General features: G+C 39.5%; 1 protein-coding gene across 4 annotated transcripts in view; it reads right to left on the reverse strand.

Moving 5' to 3' along the window:
• Positions 1-19,517, reverse strand: part of aopep (aminopeptidase O (putative)) — a 255,885-nt gene that overhangs the window by 232,847 nt on the left and 3,521 nt on the right. For all 4 annotated transcript variants that reach the window (XR_007935394.1, XM_051929668.1, XM_051929667.1 and 1 more), the window contains exons 2-3: positions 7,241-8,099; positions 405-571 (exon numbers count right to left, since the gene is read on the reverse strand). Coding sequence is in view for 3 of the 4 variants with exons in the window: in XM_051929668.1 (XP_051785628.1) it covers positions 405-571; positions 7,241-8,049 (976 nt within the window). In the remaining variant the exon portion in view is untranslated. The remainder of the gene's footprint in view (positions 1-404; positions 572-7,240; positions 8,100-19,517) is intronic.

The following is a 19,517-nucleotide window of genomic DNA, read 5'->3' on the forward strand; positions in this document are numbered from 1 at the left end:
ATTGCATAATTTGTTACATTTTAATTGAATTACTTTTCAATTTTGTACTTAAATGTGATGTGATATAAACATTTTAACTATATTTTATTTTTGTCTTCATGAATATAAATATAAATAACTATTCACAATTATTAGTTTAATTTTGCAGACTTGTATCATGTATCATACATACATGGGTTATGCCTGCTATTCAGGTGGTACAGTTGGTATCTATATATTTAAACAAAGGTGCCAAAATGTATCTCTTCCAAGGCTTTTGCATAAATAGTTGGAAACATCCATTCAATGAATGTCTGGAATTATAAAGAAACAAGGAACAACATGAACCCTTAAATTCATGATTACTTAGAAACAGAACCGACACAAAAATGGAATACAATATGGACAATTATAAAAGAACATACCTTGTGGGGTATCACTAGGTGCCGCAGTATTTTCCCCACTGAGTAATACCACACATTCTGATGGTGCCTGAACAGTAGCCTGCCAAGTTGACATGGCAACAGGGGGTTCCTGGCAAGGAAAAAGCGCTCGGTTGTTTATTGGTGATCCAGCAGTATAGACACATTGTCTGAAAAATAAAGAAAGAAAACATAAAAGGGGGCAAAATTACAATAATAAACAAAAAAAGAATGTATAAAGAAAACAAAAATAATTATTTATTAAAAAAAAATGTAGTAAATAATGAAATAATATTCACTTCTCTATAATGCAAAATACTAAATAATGATCTGGACACACAAAGTCTGCAAATAATATGTTGCATATTTTAATGCATTTGTTGCATTCAACAAGGAAGACTTTCGGTATCACATTTATATGTATATTATACCTTAAACAGAAACTACATATCTCATCCAATGTGCTATATAACGCTTGTTTTGATTACACATTTTAATGGCAAGTCTTTACAATCAAATTCACATATAAGATCTCAGGTCAAGAAAACTGGAAATGATAATTCTGACATAATTCTTTAAAGAAAAACAAATACAATGGTGAAAAGTATAAATAACGGACCATGTGTTCTTGCCTTGATAGTCTTAATGCATTGGAAAAGATTTTTTGTTCATTTTTATGTGCAACAAATTACAAAGATATCTCATATTGACAGAAAGGTAAACAATATTAATTAAATAGAAATAATAGTCATAAACCCCAGCAGGCCTACAATAATACAAGTATATGCACATGCTGTAATTCAAAAGACTTAAGGCTCGAGCGAAAAAAAGAAATGCTTTCAAGTCTACACATGCAGGCTTTTATCAATCAATCAGTCAAAGTAAGAAAAAAGAAATCAAACAAACAAGAAATGACATCATCACAAAGAAAAACATGGGGCTCAAAAGCACAGACAAATTAACACATTAGTTCCATTAACAAGCCACTCCAATAACAAAAAAAGTTACCGTCCCGTTTTTATGTTACTGGTGAGGTGACACATCTGTGCAGAAAACAGAAGCATTTCAACTTGCAGAGATGCTCACTCACTACAAGACTCCAATTGAACTATACATTCTTTACCATTTATTGATAACATAATTAAAGTCTTTAGCATAAAATACATACCCTAAATTTAATTAAGCAGGTCTGAGAATGTCACATACCATATTAAAAACAATGTAGATAGAGAGAGAAGATTACATGCTGTACACATACTACCAAGAAAACAGAAGTAAAACTAAGCCCTGCTGGCCTACTGGTGCACATCTTCTGTCTAACGGCATGGTAGTCTGTAAGCATATTTGCTTTACCTACCCCACCAGCAATGATGCCAAGATCATCCTATCAATACTGTCTGAGGGTGATGAGATTAGTATGTGATAGCTTATTTAATAAAGCAAAAGGTTCTTAAACCAACTGTAAAGAATAGTCAGTCTAAATGTAGTGCACACATCTGCTTTACATTTCTGCATGCAGCTCTTATTAAAGGTTTAATTTTATAAAGGTTAAAACAAATATGACAGGACCACCAAAAATAATATACATATAGCATCCTCACTACAGTTATCACTTGAGTTTACAAATACCTCTTTTCTTCTTGTGCACTTGCCAAACCAGAAAGACCTAAATATTCTTCTTCTTTTAAAGTATGTTGTACTAGTCCATAATGATACTTACCCAATCAACTCCAGTTCAAATTATAATAAGTGAATGAATTAGATAAAAAGGGCACTAATCAAAAGGTTCTTAGCCTTTTGACCCTGTTTCCATTTAACATTGGTCTATTATACAGAGGAGATGGACGCACAGAGAGTAAAAGTGCTGTGAAAAGCTGCCTTCTTCACTTTGTGCTTTGTGGGAATAAACGCAAGAAACTGTCTATGGAATTCAATTGATAAAAAGAAATCTGCTCTTTCACTGATGGACTTTCATACTACAGACTATAAAAGTGCTATAAAAAGCAACTACACTTTCTCACTTTGAGGTAATACATACAAAAAGTTACCACAAAAAGGCCCTGCTTGACATCCTGCACTGGTGGAATGACAAAAAAGACTTGTTGTACCTTCTTCCAAGGCTGAATAATATTCTTTCAGCAGAAATACAACATAGTGTAAAAGTTCTTCTTGTGAGATGTGATGGGGAAGAGGACATAGATTCCAGTTAGAGAATAACCCCTTTGTTAAAGATTTATGCATTTACATTTCAAGTATTTGGACATCAATTGGCTTTAAATTATGAACTTCAAATAGCATTGTGGGATAACACTGCTCAGACCTCCTAGGAAAGCCTATGCCAGGGTACCGAGAAGAAAGGTGAACCTCAGATTAAGGATAAATGATGAAGATTCCATTCTTGCTATGTAACAGTGGAACAAAATCTTTGTCACTATACAGTATAATTTAAATATATTGCACAACCATATTGTTCCAAGGCCCACTTGCACAGTCACCCACAATTAACCAGTTTTCAATCTCCAATTTAACTAACATGCACTGCTTTGGAAATGTGGGACAAAAACTGGAGAACATATGCATACATGGGGAGAATGTGCAAACTACATACAGACAAACCCAGTCCTGGGATTTGAACCCAGAATGCTGGATCCATGAAACCTTGTTTCGGTTTAATGCTTTGTAAATTCAATAGTCTTTCCTAGAAACCATGTCATATGTTCAAATATCCTGACAGATAAAACTGTTCAGAAATCGCTAAGGGGCTTATCCCCCTCCATTTCATGTTATCAGTTAGGACCTTTGAATCAGAAAGCACTTGCTAACCCAGGTGGGCTAAAGGGAATTCTAGTCAGCTGAGCATTTGTGGACCCGAGTTCTAAATTTTAACAGTGTGAGTGTCATATTGTATAGTAGCCTCTCTGCCCCTCTCTACACAAATATTTTATTTTTTTTAATTTTAGGTCAAGCATTACTTTTATGTACTGTATGTTGTAATTGACAATGGTACATGTCCGACAACTCAGACAGGATGAATCTGACATTTATATTATCTCAGTAAATTGTGGCAAGTTGCAACACACGTCTGTAACCACCAGTCAATTAGTGCGACACCCTCAGCAATTCCGCCATAACAGTTTGTGACTCACCACAAAAAAAAAAAAAAAATCAAACAGTCGTAGGGTTAGGCACCAGTGTCTGTGAGAATTGACAACCAATGAGCTGTAAGCAGGAGCTGCAATGCATACAATACATATGCAAGAAAAGAAGGAAAACGTGTTTGAAACTATGCAAACAGAAGGAAAGCTCGTCCATCCGATATTTTGGGTTTATATTACCTAGACAGTACAGAAAAAGGTAAAAACAAGCCCAGACTGATACTCAACTCACCAGACTTAGAGAACATCTATACAGTCACTACTGCTGTCAGACAGATTGATAATTGTGAGGGAGTTGTGAGATCCATCATCCCCTGCAACTCCTTGTGTAATCCGGCATCCTTAACGGGACAACATTCAACAACTAAAGTGTATAAATTTTACCTCCTCTCCTATTTAAAGACATTTACTGTGCCTCTGCCCTAACCTTTAAACATCCAGAAAGCAAAGATTTCCTTCTTAATCAACAACAATGGAAAATAACTGCCATATAACTGATTTATCTTTTGTTATTTTAAAATGTTTAAAAAAATCATACTTTTAAAGGCTTTTATTAAAATGAGTGTTGCAATTTTTGGCTGCCTCCACCAACACAACGTTTTGCACATAACCGTCTACCTGATAAGAGCATGTGCTATTGTCTGCATTATTACTGACTGAGGTGCTGGCACATTTTGCCTAAACAAACAAGGTTTAGATTTAAAATAAGGATTCAGATTCATACAGCAAAAGGGCACAAAATCACTCTTGAATTATTTTAGTTCTGCATCTCATTCCTGAATGAGCCATCAATAAAGGAATTTTGGTTTTCTATCCTGAAATAGCAATGTCATGCCTAATAATGCCAGTTATTTGTAAAAATCTGCTGTAATTGGTGTTGTTTGCCTGAACTGAGATTTTCTGTAGAGTGTAGCAAACGATGGGCAGTTGGCATCTGTTAATAAAAAAAACTTCTAATGGGGCAGAGTGGTGGCTCTGAGGCTAAAGATCTGTGCTGGTATCCCAGAGGTTGCTGGTTCGAATCCCTGTCACTGCCAAAAGAGATCTTACTCTGCTTGGCCCTTGAGCAAGACCCTTAACCTGTAATCTGCCTTGAGCATGGGAAAGGCGCTATATAAATAAAATGTATTATTAATCACTCCAGGGGTGCTGTACAATGACTGACCCTGCGCTCTGACCCCAAGGGGTATGCGAAAACTAACAAATTCCTAATACAAGAAATTGTATAGGGTGAAATAAAGAAAAAAAACCTTCTACTAGTATTAAAATGATGATAGATAGATAGATAGATAGATAGATAGATAGATAGATAGATAGATAGATAGATAGATAGATAGATAGATAGATAGATAGATAGATAGATAGGCAATGAAGACACTTGAGTGCAGTTTGGTGATTTGTACCTTGTTCTGGTGTATACATTTTTTTTATCAATTTATTGAATTTATTAAAAGCAAGTAACAATCTATACAAGCAAGTCAACAGCAGACTTCTTATATTAAAGTTTTAACTTTGTCCAAATGAACCAGGATGAAATTAATTTTCAGGACTTGAACTACAGGGGCAATTAACATTGCAAGCATCCTTTCTTGTAGTTTCTCTTATATTGCACCAGTAATTTATAACTTTAATGCATCTGTTTCTGTTGGTTTATAACTTAATGGCAAAGGGAATGGAACACAAGTATGGATACCACTGGATTATAAGCTGTTTCAAATAGTTTATAAGTAGAGAACAGAAAACAGTGCCCATGCCACAGGACTAGAAGTTGTTATCATTAGTTTATGCCTTGGGAAAGAAAAGCAGTATGAGGTGCATTAAAAGATCAAATACTTTGAGCAAATTCGTTCATTATAAGGGCAGCCATGCAATAAAAATGTGTGTAATGCCACATGTCCTGTAGCCCTACATGTATTTTAACATAAATATGCCTCTTCCAAGGGACCAGGGGAAAAGACAAAAGCGGAATGTGATAAGAAGCAATATCAGAGATCGAGACATAAGACCACATGATCTGAACATCAGAGAACAAAACCTATGCATAACACCGAATACTAAATCAAAAAGTCATCCAGGACAACATCCACCCTTGACAGTACTAATTTTTCCGTAAGCTTTTCTAAGACTGCATACATCCAGACTTTGCTATTTTATTTTCTATTATATCTTCTTCTATTTAGTATTTCTTATACCTTAATAAACACGATGCTTTTACATTTCAATACTTTGTCCGTATATCTTGAGTGCTTGAAGTAAATATTAGAACACCTGGTGTGGAACAATTGCTGCTTTCTTGCCCACAGGGTTATCAATTCTGTGATGTCACATCTCAATATGAACATGAGAAGTTAAGACATTATTTGGTTGGTAAGTGGCATATAACCATAAAAGTCTTGAGTCTTCATGCATCATGAGGACACCCGTGTCTTTGCTAGTGCTGGTGATAGTGAGTCCGTATTTAGAGTACTAACAGTAACAGACATTTGGCATTACTCGTACATGTACTTATGTGAAGGGGCTCCTATGTGGAATATTATGGGGCGACTGGCAACTGGACATCACTCGAGTCATTGTCTGGCTAGGATCTCTATATGTGTGTGTGTTTTGTGTGTATGCATGTTAATCTTAAAGTGCCAGAGTAGACCAACCTAGTAAAACGGATTTGGTAAGTCTCCCACTATGTATGATAATACATACTGTACTTCCATGTAAGAACATGATTTTTATCCTTGCAATACATAATAACTTAGGCAAATACAGTACTTGGTAAGAAATTCCACTACTTGAAAATAATAAGATATCAAATACTGTGGTAGACAGCCAGACTTTAGGGACCTTGAAAACTGGACTTGACATTATTTAGGAGAAATTAACTTAACAGGACTGATGAACATGTTGGGCTGAATGGCTTGTTTTCATCAAAAGTGTTGTTATGATCTAATGTTGCTGCATGGCACTTCAAAAAACCGGTGCATGATTACTGAAGGGTTTGGACTTTAGACTAAACCTGAGAAAAGTTTAAGAGCATAATCTCACCAGTTTTAAAATTGGTCTTGCTGTCCCTGGGTAAAAATCACTGCTTTAAACTGACTATCCAACAGATGACTCCAGTCATGAAAATCAACAATCTGGATAGTGGTAAGGCAATTTGGTTTATTTACTGCATTTTATGCGATATATTAAAACCTTATAAATATATATCCCGGCCGTTTACAGCTTTTCCCTGGCATAAAAGGTTCCAATGTATGTTCCTATTAATCCAACCCTCAGTAGTTCTGAAATCTATACAAAACAGAATATTAGACAGAAAAAATATTTACCTATAAATATATTACATGAAATACTAAAACTAAGTTCAGTAATATGAAAGCCAAAATAAATGCATCTTCTTAAATGTTTAATATACACTCTTTGTTTTGTTTAAACAGGTTCACAGAAATGCTTGACGCATCTGTAACGCAGATAAGACCTATTGAGGATGGCCTCTGTTAACACTTTGTGATTACTGACACAAGGCAGGACTTTATTACAATAATTGCTGATGACATCTTGGACTCTGTTCAATGAGCTGCTTCAAACAGACATACCTTGTGGCAGTCCACAATTATTAATTATCCAAAGATTCACTTATCTGCGTCATTACCAAATCATTTGTTACAGCAGAGTGCTCACACAATGACCCACCTGCCGCTTTGATCCTGTGTCCACCTGACTGAACCACCACTGGGTTTGGTCTCATACCAGATTCTCACTATGTGTGGGAAATCTCTGGCTGTCTTTATCCCTGGTTTTCTGATTTGCAGACTCCAAGAATCTGTTTCAAAGCGAAGCTCCCCACAGCCAAGCGCTCGGCTGCACTCCAAGTACATTTTATGCTGCTCTTGCCAAAGACTTGCAGGTAACGACACAAGTTCGTCAATAGCATGAATCTTCTCCTTTTTCATTGGTTGCTGAGTAACAGCATCTTGTCCACTGATCCTGCTAACTAGTTTTTTAATGTGTGGCTCTATGCAATTAGAAACTTCTTCAACCTTTACGACTAAAAGATCACAACAGTCCAGCACCAGCACAAAATCTTCACTCCCACAATCCTCAGTGTCTCTGCAGCCTTCTTTTGAAATCCCAGAAGTCAGCATTATGTTGCCATGCCTACAGTTTTTGTGAGAGTTATCTTTTCTGTTACTTCCCCAGCCACTAACATCATTAGCGTCAAACTGAGTTGAATGAGTACTTGCACTTGTCACTGGAAAATCTGTCAAGTCGGGTGTCTCCTGTCTGCACAACTTGCAGCTTTCCGGACAGTCCTGTTCTCTTTCAGGTTTGCATATTGTATCGGCTTCTTTTGCAGTCTCAAAGAAAAGGACAATATTTCCAGAGATGACTCTTTTTTTGAAATTCACAGCTAAGTCCAGCACATAATGTCTGACCAGCATGTGGCTAGTGTTAGCTCTGAGAGGGAGGTCATGTTTATTGGGGTCGAGGTTTATTTCCATGTCTGGTTTCTCTGTAAAAATTTCATAGATCGAGGTATTTGTGCAGGCCTCTGAAAAAGACAATGCTGGCAGTTAATAGACTAATAAATTCTGAGGAGACTCAACAGTTCTTTACATTATAATTAAATACATTACTAATTAAATAAAGTGCCCAACACTACAGGGATATTGTGAAACTGAGTTAGATTTAGCAAGTTAGGGAATGTTGGGTATGGTAAGTTTAAGGAGACTGTAGTATTCACAAGCAGCTTTTAGGAGATGCCTATAGAAAATTAAGCCATTTACAAATTGCCTTTGTGAGAAGTGTGCTTCTATTATCCTTGGCGACATTTACCCTTTCAGCTGGAAAAAATCTAACATACATCAAACTTTTCTTTCCCATCAATAACTTTCCAATTGAACTTTTATTACTTGCCCTACCATATTAAAATATGTTCTTACAAATTACAAATATTCTGTACACTCAGCTGTCACATATACATCTCGAGCATTACTAACACATTCTGTTCTGGGTTAAGTGACTTCCAACACTTGAAGCAATTCAGTTTTCAGAAATATGTTTAAGAATTCATCCATTGATTTTTAGAAACTGCTTATTTCATTTCACACTCAGTGAAAATCAGAGCCATTCCAGACAGCATTGACCACAAAACAGCAACCAGACTGGATGAGATGCCACTACGCCCACACTCACTTGCAGTACTTTACAGTCTCCAGTCAACTTCACCTGTTCATCTTTGGGATATGACAGGAAACTGGAGTACCTGAGCAACAACTCGGTGGACATGAAGAGAACATTTAAATTCCACATAGAGAGTGACTATGATTTGTACCAAGAGTTGTGGAGCTCTGAGACTGCAATAGTCAACATGATGCACCTTTCAGTGCTCGACTGCTTTAATGAAGACATTGTGGGAAGTAGCGAGGTTAACGACCGCACATCTTTACCAACTTTTACAAATATAGTAGATGAACAATTATTTTCACTGAAACTGGCAGAGAAGCCATTATTAGTTAGCAGCATTTTTAGACGGGATAAACAAGGCAGTGATTCGGTCAAATGGCCTTTGACGCAGAATAAAATGACTTGCACTCAAAGATAGCTGTTACCAGAGCCTCGAGCAATATGTGCTGCAGATATCCCAAGATTTCATGTTCTTTTTTTTGACTTAAGATATATAACTTGCCTGGAGTATCAAGAAAAAAGCAGATATTGGTTGCAAAGTGTATGTGAAAACACAGCAAATAGCCAAATAAGAACAAATTGTTTTTAGAGCCGTCATCTTCTAAACACAAGTTTTTTATTATCAGTACAGTAACAATTTTACCTTTAGTTCTAACAGACAGTAACAGGACATCATGTTGACATACTTGTTACTGCTACTGCCTCACAGCTTGGAGAATATAAGTTTGAATCCTGGTCAGATCACTGTTTTTGTGATGCCTCTGTGGCATCTTCTGATTTTTTTTCTATTGCATTCCAAAGATGTGTCTGCATCAGGTAACCATCACAGGGCCCATTCACTCCCCAAGCACAAACTTGTTTGAGATGTGCTCAGGAAAAGCATTAGGAAAGTCCATGAAGGCACTGTGAGGGGCAGCAGAATGGTAAGGCACACTGCAAGAGCCGTCTTGGGGCTGCTGTGGGCCAGTGCCTAGAAGGAGGTTCCAAGGAGCAGCCCAGGAGTTGCTGTGCACCACTATCTTGTCCAGATGACAAGATGCTGCCTGGGAGTTAGTCTAGACCATTGCCCAGATGGGACAGCAAGGAATGGTCAAGGGGTTGTAGGAGGCCATGCCCTGAACAGAATGTTGAAGGCTGCTAGAAGACATCATAAAGCCAAGGGTAAGTCTTTCAGGCTTTTTGGAACCAGTAGAAAGCTACAGCTTGTACTCTGACCACAGTTGTGGGCATCTTTAACAGGTTTTCAGCAACACATTGGTATTTATGTGCTGGATAGCCCATGTACCAAAAGACATCTACTCTTCTCTTTAAAAGGGGTCGGGAAAGAACAGCAGACCAGGATTCACTTGGCAAGTAAGTGTAAAGAGTGGCTAAGGTCTGAGTGAGGCAATAAGGTGGGGACTGCATGTATAGGTGGTGCCAAGAGGACCACAGTCTTCCTGATTTTTGGTTGTATATTCCCCTGTACTTAGCCCTTCTGTTATATTCTCCCTGGAACCCTCAACCCATATTTTCATTAAACTCTGGCATATCTAGGCATCATTTTGGGTGGGGAGATGCTCATAAACATCCAATGAATTTCACAAAATCAACAGAAAATGGATGCTGTATATGTTGGGCAGTAGCAATCCTGACAATAACAGTATAAAAAAAAAACTTTCAAAGTAAAGACTCGGTTAAGTTGTCATTATTAATACAGCAGCAAAAGCACTTAACATGTCCCTGAGGGCATACACAAAATTAACAAAGTGTGCACAGAGAGCTCTTCTACAATTAAATCTATCAGGATGTCATTTCAGAACCATTCATCAAAACCCCACACAGGGCAAGACTGATGTGTGACTTAAAATTTAAATGATCATTTCACTTAACAATGTGCACAATTAGGGGGGGCCGGTTGGGGTAAAGTAGTCTACTAAAAATGACAGTCCTGTATAGAATGAGGCAGACTTTAGCTAACAATTCAGAAGCACCCCTGCTTGACGTTTCAGTTCCTAGTGCTGCCGGGACAGGACACAGCACATCATGATCCTGAATGTGGTTTGAGGTCACGTCGGTATAAAACTGAACCAGGAAAGTTACAAAGTTTATTATACATATAGTACTGTGTACTGCATTGTATTGTATTGACCCCCTTCTTTTTGACACCCTCTCCATGCCCAACCTACCTGGAAAGGGGTCTCTCTTTGAACTGCCTTTCCCAAGGTTTCTTCCATTTTTCCCTACTAGGTTTTTTTGGGAGTTTTTCCTTGTCTTCTTAGAGAGTCAAGGCTGGGGGGCTGTCAAGAGGCAGGGCCTGTTAAAGCCCATTGCGACACTTCCTGTGTGATTTTGGGCTATACAAAAAATAAACTGTATATAGCAACATAAATTATTTAAACAGTATATTTTATTAATCAGAATACTAAAACTTACAGCACAAAATAACAGATATTTTTTCCCCTACTGACACCTGTGGTCCGAGTAAAGCCTGCACATTTGCTCCTCAGCTGCAGCAGATCTCCACAACCTCAAGCGCCAAGATCAGCAGTGAAAGCACTTTTTCATTCCCATCAATTCTTGTGGTTAATGGGAATGTTAGCCTGTAAGAAAGCTTACCTTTGTGCTCCTCTTTCATGCTGTCTCAGGAATTACTAAAACTTCAGAGTTGAGTACAGCGATCCCTCGCTATATCGCGCTTCGCCTTTCGCGGCTTCACTCCATCGCGGATTTTATATGTAAGCATATTTAAATATACAGTATATCGCGGATTTTTTGCTGGTTCGCGGATTTCTGCGGACAATGGGTCTTTTAATTTCTGGTACATGCTTCCTCAGTTGGTTTGCCCAGTTGATTTCATACAAGGGACGCTATTGGCAGATGGCTGAGAAGCTACCCAGCTTACATTTCTCTTTCTCTTGCGCTGACTTTCTCTGATCCTGACGTAGGGGGATTGAGCAGGGGGGCTGTTCGCACACCTAGACGATACGGACGCTCGTCTAAAAATGCTGAAAGATTATCTTCACGTTGCTATCTTTTGTGCAGCTGCTTCCTGAAGGACATGCTGCACGGTGCTTCGCATACTTAAAAGCTCAAAGGGCACGTATTGATTTTTACTTGCTTGTTTTTCTTTGTCTCTCTTTCTGTGCTCTTCACGGAGGGGGTGTGAGCTGCCGCCTTCAACAGCTTTGTGCCGGCGGTGCTTCGCATACTTAAAAGCCAAACAGCCCTATTGATTTTCCTCTGCCTTTATGACAGTCTCTGCTCCTGACTCCTTTGAAGAGGAAGATATGTTTGCATTCTTTTAATTGTGAGACGGAACTGTCATCTCTGTCTTGTCATGGAGCACAGTTTAAACTTTTGAAAAAGAGACAAATGTTTGTTTGCAGTGTTTGAATAACGTTCCTGTCTCTCTACAACCTCCTGTGTTTCTGCGCAAATCTGTGACCCAAGCATGACAATATAAAAATAACCATATAAACATATGGTTTCTACTTCGCGGATTTTCTTATTTCGCGGGTGGCTCTGGAACGCAACCCCCGCGATGGAGGAGGGATTACTGTATTCCGACATTTACAAGGAACTGTAGCAACTTATGCACGAGGTGTACTGCTCCATTTTTCAAAAGTTATTTGTGTATGTTACAATAAACCTACAAGTCAATCAAATTCAATGATGTAATTTGTACATACCCAAGAGTGTCATCTTTCAAATAAATCCTAAATTTCCATGTTGTTTGTTCTCTTTCATTAGTAAAATATGTGATTTGCTCATGTATACGTCGAGGTAAGCTGCTCATCACAGGTGTGTGAACCTGATTTATCAAATATCATACCTATGTTGAGCCACATACAGTGACGGGCACATTGCCATTGGATAGCTGAGTGTCTGCGCATTCCAATGATTTATAGTTGTATTACTGTACATGTCACAGCTCTGCATAAATATAATTGTGGCAGCTCATCTTTATGCACCATTACACACAAGGCTTCTGTGAGAGTGCATGGGAATTGTTTGGTTAACAAACAATAAAACCTGAAGTCTGTACTAGGGAAATGTCTTCTTCTAAAAACAAGAAAATATGCAGCAGAGGAAGTCGTAGAAAAGTTACAGAATGCTAGTGATATTGAATATGAAGACCCTGAGGCAGAGTTCTGACTCTGAAAATCCATGATATAGCAAGACCATATAAATAAACATTTTTTTTTATAGTTTAAGCCTTAAAATACCTCTCCCACACGCTTTAAACACATGTAAACTTATTGAAACACATTTTGTAAACACATATGATATGTGGATGTTGGACTAAGGATATGAGTAACATCTATTATGAAACATTTAAACGTCACGCAAGACAAAGCAGTGAGACAGAAGGACAGCTGCTGTACAGGCTTTTAAATGATTTATGCGCAGAGTGACAAGCAGAACAAGCATCTTGGCAGAAGCAGCACAAAGTCCACTTCTCCTTAGCGTGCATTCAGCTCCCCCCCTTCACAACGTGAAGTGGCAGGAGCGTAGGGGGTGTTGAGCGAAGCGATCGAGACCAGATCATCTCGGACAAACACTTTGTCGACACGCCCTAATTACAAACAATTTAAAACAAGTTCACTGACATCTAACCTAGCAGTTGTTGGAGTGCTTTTGGCAGACACACTTCAGGTGCTCCCAGCTCTTAAAACAATGACAAGCAGAACATGCAGCTTGCCAGCAGCAGCTGCAGAAACCCAGCAGATGTTACGAGCACTTCTCCTTAGCATGCGTTCAGCCCTCACAACCCCCCCACCCCAGTTCAGAACGCACAGAACGACAAGCAGAACAGGCATCTTGGTAGAAGCAGCACAAAGCCAGTAGCTGATCTGTCCACTTCTGCTTTGCGTGCGTTCAGCTCCCGCCCTTCACAAAGCAAGCAGCAGAGACGTGAAGTGGCAAAAGGACGACAAGCACAACACACAGCTGGCCAGCAGCAGCAGCAAGACACAATCTGAACCGATCGCATCTCTTTAGCTTGCGTTCAGACCCCCCCCCTTCACAACGCGAGCAGCGTTATAAGTGCTGCGAGAAAGAGACTTAACCACGCCCGGAGCAGGAAATAAGGGGCACATATTGTTTTTACAAAACTTTTAAAGTAAAAATGAAAATAATGCATATGTAACAATTCCCATGTAAATAATCTCTTTAAATTGTTTATCTGGTAAACCAAACCTGGGGGTGGGTGATCAAAGCGAGCAGGGGGCTCTGACCCCTAGTAATAATGATAGTGTTAATAAATCAGCAATGTAGCGGGGGCGCGATAGCTGAACCGCGATATAGCGGGGGATTACTGTACTATGTTTGATTTGATGTGTTGTGGTGTGCAGTTTAACAGTTCAAATGTCATTAGCTCAATTACCATATCTGGATGCTGTCTGCTGCATGTTCTCCCTGTGTTAGTTTTCAAAGTAATCCTCTTCCAATTTCATGGGGGACCCCTGTTCGATGGAATGTATTTGAATTGCGCAATGCCATGCCATGCTGCTGCTCGCAGTTCCACATTGGGAACCTCCACATCCTGCTTGAATGTCACTGAATCACACTGAACAATCTTTCATGGGGGAGCTATGTTCGGTCACTGAATCATGCAGCGGCACATCATGCCACACTGCTCCTTGCAGTTTTAAGTAGGAAATGCCCCTTCTCCTCGTTTGATTGAATGACGCTGTACCACTGCTCTGTTTTGAGTGTGCCAGTGCTGTTTAGGTTGACTGGATATTCTGGACCCTGTGTGAATGGTTTAGATGTATACATGTGCCATGTCTACGGCTGTTTCCTGCCTTGTGCTCAGGGATATCAGGAAGGGCATTGCTTCCAGCACAGAAAAAGCTGGTATGAAAATGTATGTACAGTATGTATTTAGTTTATTCCGGACGTGAAATGCAAGAAAAAAGCGACAATAAAAATAAATAAAAACACACTGAACCTTTGAGGGGCAACTGCAACAGAACACAGCAGAAGATACTGTATGTCACTTGCAGCACAGAAACCCCAGTCTAGTGTATAAAATGTAATGTTTCACTGTGTCTAGTGGTAAACAGAAATTGTTTCAAGGACTGGTATGAAAAACAACTTTGAAAGTAAAAGTTTGGATGAATATATAATTATATGCACACACTGTGGTTAGAAATTGTTTACTTGATATTGTGACAGATACCCCGGGCCATTACCCGGCTGGGATGCCAGCTGGATGGAAGGACTGGGAGAGAGAACATCAACAAGGCATTACCTTCCCCAAGATGCTAGAGGGCAGCCTCCCTGGGTGGATGTGGCACCACGGATCCCCGCAGGGAACACTGGAAGTTGGAGTTTGATGCAGCCCTGTTGGGTTCCGTGGGGGCCGCTAGGTGGAGCTGCAGAGATGACAGAGCCCTGCTATGTTGGGCTTTCAACTGACCCAGGAGTGATTCCAGACCTTGGTAACAAGCCACCTGGAGCACTCCCATTCTGAGCCAGAGTAAGGAGGAAAAGGACGAAGCTTATCAGGAAGAGGTAGTAGAAGAAGAAGAAGAGAAAGACGAAGTGCTGCATTGTATACTGTGCTTGGTGCTGTACTGTGCTGGAGTGGTGGGAAACGAGGGAAAAACGTTTCCCACTCTTAATAAACATGTACTGTGCCTGGAACTCATGTCTCTGCCTGCCTGTTTTGGGTTGGGGTGGCTGGAGTGGCCCGTGGTGGTCACAATTTATAGAGTGTGGGCTGTATAAATTAAAAAAAAAATAAATAAATAATACAACTGCAATGGTAATCGATGTTTTTACAGATCGTTTTGGGTGCAAGAGACTAAATGTTTCCAAAATGGAACACCTTCTCCCCAACAGTATAACTTTGCAGTGTTATGGGCTATGACATCTAAACTTGGCACAGTGATAGCTGATGGAATGAGGAACAAAAGAAAATTGATACCAGGCTAACTTAACCTGCAGCTCTTTGGTGTGAGGGAGGAAATTCACAGAGTCCACAGTAAAATCTACACAGACACTGGTGGAATATGCAAACTCCACATGTACAACTATCAGGTGTGCGATTTTGAGCCCAGGATGCTGGATCCACTGAACCACCAAAATGAACTAAACAGGTTTTAATAATCTTGAAATGGATATTTATTACAAGGAATGTCTGAAAATCAGAACATCAATAGCTCATCTTTATATATAATGCGCTACCGTGGCTGTTCGTTTGTCTGTCCAGTATTTTAAATCACCTGTAGCTCACAAACCATTTGAACTATTGACCTGAAATTTGGTACACATATACTACGTGACGTCTACTATCCGCTTTCGGGGTGATGATTGACCTCCAAGGTTTTTCCTCTTTCTATTTTTATTTTATTGCAGAATCAACTCCCGGGCAGTTCATGTGTACAGGTGCCGTTCTCATCCCTACCACCTTCCCCGTCACTTCCCCTACCTCTTCATATCTTAAATCATTCTTGTGGCAGATTGAAGACTTAAGTGCCAGCTTAAGTGAAAAATTAAAGAAAACGTACTAATAATTGCAACACAAACACTGACTTAATCAGTTTTAATGCAAAAAGATGCTGATGAAAGAAGAGAAGAAGCAGGCCGCTAGGATGGAGAAAAGAAGAGCTGCTCAGGAAGTAGCAAGCACATCAACCTCTGAGCCAACAAATGCTAAACGTACAGAGAAAGAGGATGAAAACTAGGAATGCTCAAGTCAAGCAGTCAAGTGTATTCACTGCATGTTACTGTGCAGTGTGCCGTTACTGGTATATATATATATATATATATATATATATATATATATATATATATATATACACACACACACACACACACACACACACACACACACACACACACACACCGTATGTACTCACGTATGTCAGGTCTTGAAACCCAAAAAATCAATTATAAAATCAGATCCTGACTTGTACGCCCGTTCAAAAATGCGACACTTAATTTATTTTTTTAACATCTTTTTGCCTCCTCCAATCTTGCATTAGTTTCTCAGACACATCAAATTTTGTTGCAGCAGCACAGTTACCAATTTCTTTTGCCACTTCAACGACTTTTAATTTAAAACCAGCTTCATATTCTCTTCTAATCGAACGCTCCATAACAGATAAGGGATGCTCTTACAATAAAGGTGTATGAGGGTGTGAGATACAAAAAACACAAAACAGTGCAAACGTCGCTTCAGAATAGTTTGGGTATTACTGTGTGGTCACGTAGGCACAATACATAAAAAAAGGCAGTGTGCTCCATGGTTACTCTCTCAGGTGGGCGTTAGCATACCATAATCTCTTGGACCAATAGCATGAGCTTTACACATTCGACTTATACAGCCGACATTATAAAATACCAATCAAGCCCCAACTTATCCGTGGGAGAACTTTATATATATATATATATATATATATATATATATACAGTGCATCCGGAAAGTATTCATAGCGCATCACTTTTTCCACATTTTGTTATGTTACAGCCTTATTCCAAAATGGATTAAATTCATTTTTTTCTTCAGAATTCTACACACAACACCCCATAATGACAACATGAAAAAAGTTTGAGATTTTTGCAAATTTATTAAAAATAAAAAAATTGAGAAAGCACATGTACATAAGTATTCACATCCTTTGCCATGAAGCTCAAAATTGAGCTCAGGTACATCCTGTTTCCCCTGATCATCCTTGAGATGTTTCTGCAGCTTAATTGGAGTCCACCTGTGATAAATTCAGTTGATTGGACATGATTTGGAAAGGCACACACCTGTCTATATAAGGTCCCACAGTTGACAGTTCATGTCAGAGCACAAACCAAGCATGAAGTCAAAGGAATTGTCTGTAGACCTCTGAGACAGGATTGTCTCAAGGCACAAATCTGGGGAAGGTTACAGAAAAATTTCTGCTGCTTTGAAGGTCCCAATGAGCCCAGTGGCCTCCATCATCCGTAAGTGGAAGAAGTTCAAAACCACCAGGACTCTTCCTAGAGCTGGCCGGCCATCTAAACTGAGCGATCGGGAGAGAAGGGCCTTAGTCAGGGAGGTGACCAAGAACCCAATGGTCACTCTGTCAGAGCTCCAGAGGTCCTCTGTGGAGAGAGGAGAACCTTCCAGAAGGACAACCATCTCTGCAGCAATCCACCAATCAGGCCTGTATGGTAGAGTGGCCAGACGGAAGCCACTCCTTAGTAAAAGGCACATGGCAGTCCGCCTGGAGTTTGCCAAAAGGCACCTGAAGGACTCTCAGACCATGAGAAAGAAAATTCTCTGGTCTGATGAGACAAAGATTGAACTCTTTGGTGTGAATGCCAGGCGTCACGTTTGGAGGAAACCAGGCACCGCTCATCACCATGCCAATACCATCCCTACAGTGAAGCATGGTAGTGGCAGCATCATGCTGTGGGGATGTTTTTCAGCGGCAGGGACTGGGAGACTAGTTAGGATAAAGGGAAAGATGACTGCAGCAATGTACAGAGACATCCTGGATGAAAACCTGCTCCAGCGCGCTCTTGACCTCAGACTGGGGCGACGGTTCATCTTTCAGCAGGACAACGACCCTAAGCACACAGCCAAGATATTAAAGGAGTGGCTTCAGGACAACTCTGTGAATGTCCTTGAGTGGCCCAGCCAGAGCCCAGACTTGAATCCGATTGAACATCTCTGGAGAGATCTTAAAATGGCTGTGCACCGACGCTTCCCATCCAACCTGATGGAGCTTGAGAGGTGCTGCAAAGAGGAATGGGCGAAACTGGCCAAGGATAGGTGTGCCAAGCTTGTGGCATCGTATTCAAAAAGACTTGAGGCTGTAATTGCTGCCAAAGGTGCATCGACAAAGTATTGAGCAAAGGCTGTGAATACTTATGTACATGTGATTTCTCAGTTTTTCTATTTTTAATAAATTTGCAAAAACCTCAAGTAAACTTTTTTCACTTTGTCATTATGGGGTGTTGTGTGTAGAATTCTGAGGAAAAAAATGAATTTAATCCATTTTGGAATAAGGCTGTAACATAACAAAATGTGGAAAAAGTGATGTGCTGTGAATACTTTCTGGATGCACTGTATATATTATATATACAGTGGAACCTCGAGTCACAAACGTCTCGGACCATGTACAAATCGGGTTACGACCAAAAAGTTCACCAAACTTTTACATCTGTTCACGACCACACACTCGGGTGACGAACAAGCCAGTTTCCGTTCGGGTTCATATGCGCCGATGATTTCCGCACGTGTTCATTCTCTCCCTGTGCATTCCCTGTGCAGTGAGCGATCGCGTAAGAGAGCCCAAACAGAAGAAGTAAACATTACTGAAGAAGTAAGTAAACATTTAGTTTACTATTACACTGTGCATTCTATGGTATAATTAACTATTTTTGTGCTTAAAAATCTTTAAAAAAATATATATTTACATACAGCTCGTACAGTCCGGAATGGATTAATTGTATTTACATACAATCCTATGGGGGAAATTACTGGTATGGCCCACCACAATTTTTATGCTAAAAACACGACTGAAACAGATGATTTTCTTTATTCTGAGAGCACCGTCCAAATGCTTTGAAGACCACAGCAGATCAATATTTCTCAGTGTTCTCTTTATTCTTTTTAAATATTTTACTGAAACAGATATTGTACAATGGACCCAGAGGGGTAAATGGAATTGCGTTAACTGGTCATATCAAGGCTTGCTTTGCATTTCATTGTTTGGCAGTTGGTTAGGAAAAAAAGAAGCAGGGGTTTTGAATCTTAAAATGCAACCCAATCCCGTTACTGTCAGAAGGGATCCTACTCCGTTGGGCCCTTGAG

This window comes from Erpetoichthys calabaricus, chromosome 7 (genome assembly GCF_900747795.2).
Source record: "Erpetoichthys calabaricus chromosome 7, fErpCal1.3, whole genome shotgun sequence".
NCBI classification, from domain to species: Eukaryota; Metazoa; Chordata; class Cladistia; order Polypteriformes; family Polypteridae; genus Erpetoichthys; species Erpetoichthys calabaricus.